The 5,087-nt window shown below is 33.6% G+C and overlaps 1 protein-coding gene across 1 annotated transcript; it reads right to left on the minus strand.

Annotated features, from left to right (window-relative positions):
- Positions 1-2,993: 2,993 nt before the first annotated feature.
- Positions 2,994-4,634, minus strand: LOC128222488 (uncharacterized). The gene is made up of 2 exons (XM_052931515.1): positions 4,129-4,634; positions 2,994-3,870 (listed from the first exon to the last, which is right to left on the minus strand). The coding sequence occupies exons 1-2, from the start codon at positions 4,436-4,438 to the stop codon at positions 3,464-3,466; spliced, it is 717 nt and encodes a 238-aa protein (XP_052787475.1). The 5' UTR covers positions 4,439-4,634; the 3' UTR covers positions 2,994-3,463.
- Positions 4,635-5,087: the final 453 nt, after the last annotated feature.

Below are 5,087 nucleotides of genomic sequence, written 5' to 3' on the forward strand. Positions count from 1 at the left end.
ACCCCTCCCCCGGATTTTATTTCCAGCTTCATGTTCGGTGTTGCGTTTTGGCGTACAGGTAAAATATAAGCGATATTTTGGCTTTTCTAATGGGGAATATGTCGCCACGTAGCTTTTAATTTAAAAACGGCTGATGAGTGTTGATCTGTACACAAATCATTTGCTTTTTTATCATTTACGAGTCGAAAGTCAAATGAGGGAAAATGATAATGCATTAAAATTATTAAAAAATGTTTTTGCAGCAACATTTATTGTGCACCTTTAAAGATGATATCTACAGTGTATTCTACCAGATATAACATTATGTAATCTATGAACGTATTTCCTGTTTATGATTTACAAATAATACATCGAATGTTTCATTTTTAATGATCACCTTTATAAAAATGGGGGGAATCGTTTTCTGATGCCATTTCCTCTTGAATAAGGTCATCCAATTTACATTTGGGTGAAAACGCGTCTTAAACTTGAACTTACTTTGTACGTATAAAATGAGATTTGCAATTACCGTGGTTTTATAAAATTTTATAAAGAAACCTATGTTGAAGGCTATGTTTCTTACATCAGTTTTAAAAGGGTCAATTCGTATTTACAGGAATAATCAGAAGCCTCTCCCTTCGCATACTAAATTAACATTTTACCTTACGGCCTAGTATATACGAACGGATATACAAAACATTGGTTTAAAACATACTACATATACTAATATATTTAAGCTTGATTGAAAAGACAGCGTTCAAGTAATATAAATCAAGCTCCTGACCTAGCAAGTAAGAATAAATATTATACCTTACATAAATTTGTCCCTTCCTTGAATATATAAAGTCGATCGGTCCGTATATCAATTTATTTTGATAAAAATCCAGTTTTATGACGTCAGCGGTCCGTATCATATGTTTGGCCGATCCAGACCTCGCCAAAAATGTGATATGAACCGCTGACGTTATACAACTGCTAAGTGCGGCTTGCTTTTTTCACGACTGCGAAAATTTGTCGCAAGTAGATATTGTCAGCTTTGTTCAATAAAATGCATCTAAAGCGCATTACAATATTGAATGGTACTATAAAATATTCGGAATAATAAAAGAAATATTTACATACCACTTCGGGATATATGGATTTATAAGAACCGGCCACTCAGCCCCTGAAGGTAAGAAAACCTCGGCTAACGCATCGGTTCATATACACTTTCGATGGCTGACTGGCCCGTCCTTATAATGTCATATGACCCTCAGTGATGTGTAATATTTCTAAAATATATGTTCTCTGATATAGTTAAAGCAATTTCGTCTTTAAAGTTTATGGTTATAGTAAAAAACCGTGCAAAAACAGAAATAAGCAAAACATCTGTAAACTATTTATGATTTGCTTAAAGTTATTTTTATATATTATACAGTATAGACTCAAAAGATACGTTAACGAGTACCCTAACTTTTTTCATGACACGAAACGTCGTAATCGAATATTTAGTTGCTTTACAACTTGCAAAGACACTGTGTTTTTACCACTTTTAAGGGAATGGTGGCGGGGCTCTCTGATCAAGGAAAAAATAGCGTCGTTTTGGCAAAAACAGGAATAATACTATTAACAAGATTTGTTTAATTTTTAACTGTTTTTAAATACTTTTATTCAACAAACATGTCCATCAATTGCACTATATTGCTACAATTGACAAAGGTTTAGAGGAAAATGCTCCTCCAAAAAGAAGAATTTAAAAGGATTTTTTTTTCCTTGAGAGGAGAAAATATATACTTTTTCTGGAGGGGAATAGGGCAAAAATTCCCCTAAAATGTCGATGAAACGATTTTCATCATGATTTCAAATGCTCTTTGACATGTCATTCAACTAACTGAGTAGTGGCTACACGCAACATTCTCTCTAATATTCTTCTTGATATTCGTTTGGCAGGATGAAAGCATTTCGCAAATGTTTATTATAAAGACATTTCCCTTTTTGGACGATATATTTCGTTATTTTATTTCATACGAAGAGGGTTTAAATTTCTTGGTACAATTTTGTGAAAACGAATAACAAAAGCACATGCTTAGTTCGCAAAGTTGCAAGCTACACCAAGGCTGCACCGATCAAATACTTGATGTATTTGTCAATATACATCCATTCAAGTTTTACCACATATGCTTGCATTTTTTAAACAAATGGGGGGGGGGGGGGTGAAGGTGAAACGGAAAACGTGGTGGAATAAAACATATGACATCAACATTTCTGCTCATTTTGCTTAACTAGGATAGACTTATCGAATGAAACCAATGTCACAAAGAACAATTCCTAAATATGGTTGTCTGGTTAGGGCAGTTGTCAGTGCATTTTCTTCTCATCAAAGCGACCCGGGTACGATTCCCGGCCTGGGCGCATGTGAGTTTGATAAGTGGTCAATCTGGATACTCCGGTTTCCCCCACAACACAAGACCACACTCTCGCGAAACATCGTGCCATAGTATAAGTCATCATAACTTTCCTAACAATCGTTGTAAAACGTTTTATGTTAAAACTGACTAAAAGGAAACATACTCCAGACCAATACACAAGGATATAATTACTTAAATGAATTAGCTGTGGATGACTGAACACAAGCAGCATACAACAAGTGGCTTGCCGGTATTGTAGTTTTAATCGTAGCCAGGCTTTAACCAGCTTACGCTGTTATTTTTACTACACTGACTTAAGCCTCATTTTATACATCAATAATAGCTAATTATATGCATCAGAAGAACTAAAGCAAAACCAAGCAAGCTATGAAATGGTTTAAAGGCAAATAAGGTTTTGAAAATAAAACAACGCAATAATTCAAAACGTTTACCATTATACCATAGACTCTCTCTCGATTTAGACAAATGAAACTAAAATGCATTCGGTGTTAGAATTTATTTTGATTCCATCACAGTTCAAACAAGTATAATTAATATTTGATAAAACTGCAGAATACAAAAAATGGCTTTTTTTCTAATGAAGGGTCTTTATCACGCCCCTCATATTAATGAACTTCGAGTATGTATTTTTAATGTGTATTTATCACAAACAAAGATCTGATATAAGTAAGAACTTCATGAACCGTTGAAATCATTTCAGGTGTTAGAAATATTAAAATCACATGACATATATAACATTTAATTTCAGAACCTCCAGAATGCCATGGGCCGTGTGATTAATAATCTAGTTTAATTAACAGTGTATTTTCTTAAAAGTTATGGCATAAAATAATGAGTTCATTATGACATCAGAGCTACATAATAATTATCCTTTGTTGCCATTTGTTCAAACATGCTATAGCTTGGAAAACAGTATATGGCAAATAGCTAACTTAGTTTTTAATTAGCCAAGGAATATTTCCAATTAATCTCTTATAGAGTTTTTTGAGCAATTGGTTTATCAGCTGACTATGTTAAGACACACTTTACTCAGTTGAACCCAATACCACTAATACAATCAATTAAAACAAGGGACTTTAGCAAACGTGCATCAGTGCTCCTGAGAAACTTGAATGAATACTTTCTACGTCATATGTACCGGTAATGTGACCGGTACCCTCAACATACACAATATCTCCAACTTCTAGGTAAAGAAAGGCTGTTTTTCCTGCCTGGTCCCACCCGGAAGTGTACCCGGCGAAGACATATTCGATGGATTCTAAATTTTTCTTCAAGAAAACTCGTCCTGGCTGTCCTGTTGGATTACCTATGGAAATTTGAAACACATACGTTCCGTTTAAAGGAGGCGTAAAGATGCCATTCATAGGATTGTAAGCGTTGCCGAAATTCTCATGGACGATATCGAAGACGGCAGTTTTCACAGTGCTTAATGCCAAAGAACGCGTACTAAGTGTTGCTCTGAATATGATCTTGTTGTTTGAACCTACAAAAAAGAGTTAAATCCATCAAATAACATGTTTTTTTAGTGTTTTAATGTGCCCTCAATTTATTTTATAAATATATAGCTTAAATATCAAAATATGTAATAATTGATACATGTTCAATTACATATGTTAAACTAAATGAATGGTTCAATATTGCAAATTCAATCATACTTGCAGACATAATATTCAAAATATTAATAAAGGAAAAATTAAATTGCACAAAAACGACTATTAGGAGAAATTTGTGCAGTACTTACAATATCCATTGGTATATTTTTCCACTTCAGCAAATCGTGTTTCGATGTTCAGACCATTTGCGAGTCTCTGCGCTTCTAATTCATCAATCCTTGTTTCCAAGGCAGTTAGACCAGTATTGTAGTTATACTGTGCAAACAGCAGCTCTCTTTTTAGTTCTTTGTTAGCTTTTTGTAACAATTTTATTTGCAGTTCCATTTGCATAGTTTTTTCCAGAATTTTCTCTTGAAAGTCGTAGCCAGAGCATTCAGGTTCAGATAACACTAGAACACTCAGTTGAATGAAAATAACAAAACATGTTATCGTATTCATGGTGAATATCAATTGATTTCTCTAATACGAATCAATTGAATATGTCCTCCGTATCCTTTTTTTACGTTTTGTACAGCTTACAGTCAATCACTTTAGGATGAATATGACGTTTGTTCACAGTATTTGACATAGCAGACAAGATTAAAGTTATTTTAAATACACAAGTATATAAGAATGCGGGTATGGGCTTGCGGAAACAAAACAATTTATATTTTCCGCTTCAAAATTATCAAAAGGATAGCCGCAAAATACCTTTTTACATTAATTCAATAAACAAACCATAAGCCGTCGGCGCCCAACAATAGGAAGTTTTTCCTCTTTGTTTAGAAAAGAGGAAGAGTTGCATAATCTTTTGTGACCAATTATTGTCGATGCTCTTTATGAACGCCATTTATTTAACAAGTTTACCGTGACTTTTGAGAGGTTATTCATAAAAGTTATAAACATGAATTTGAAAAGCCTTCATTTAAAATCTGCAAGAATACTAAATAGAATAGACGTAGGTTATTTCATTACTTGTAACCAATTTAATTCATCGCTTCAGTACTTGTGGTCAACGATTACCTAAAATATAATTACTTGCCAAATAGTTTAATCGTTTTTCAACAAAAGTAACTCTCCCCGAAGATAGTCATTGACTTGAATCATT

Source organism: Mya arenaria, chromosome 16, assembly GCF_026914265.1.
Source record: "Mya arenaria isolate MELC-2E11 chromosome 16, ASM2691426v1".
Taxonomy (NCBI): domain Eukaryota; kingdom Metazoa; phylum Mollusca; class Bivalvia; order Myida; family Myidae; genus Mya; species Mya arenaria.

Bases quoted from the DNA above. Each gene is read 5' to 3' on its own strand.
- LOC128222488 (XM_052931515.1), bottom strand. From the start codon at position 4,438: ATGAATACGATAACATGTTTTGTTATTTTCATTCAACTGAGTGTTCTA. The intron at 3,871-4,128 runs GTAAGTACTGCA...TCTTTTTTGTAG, and splicing joins AAAATATACCAATGGATATT to GTTCAAACAACAAGATCATA.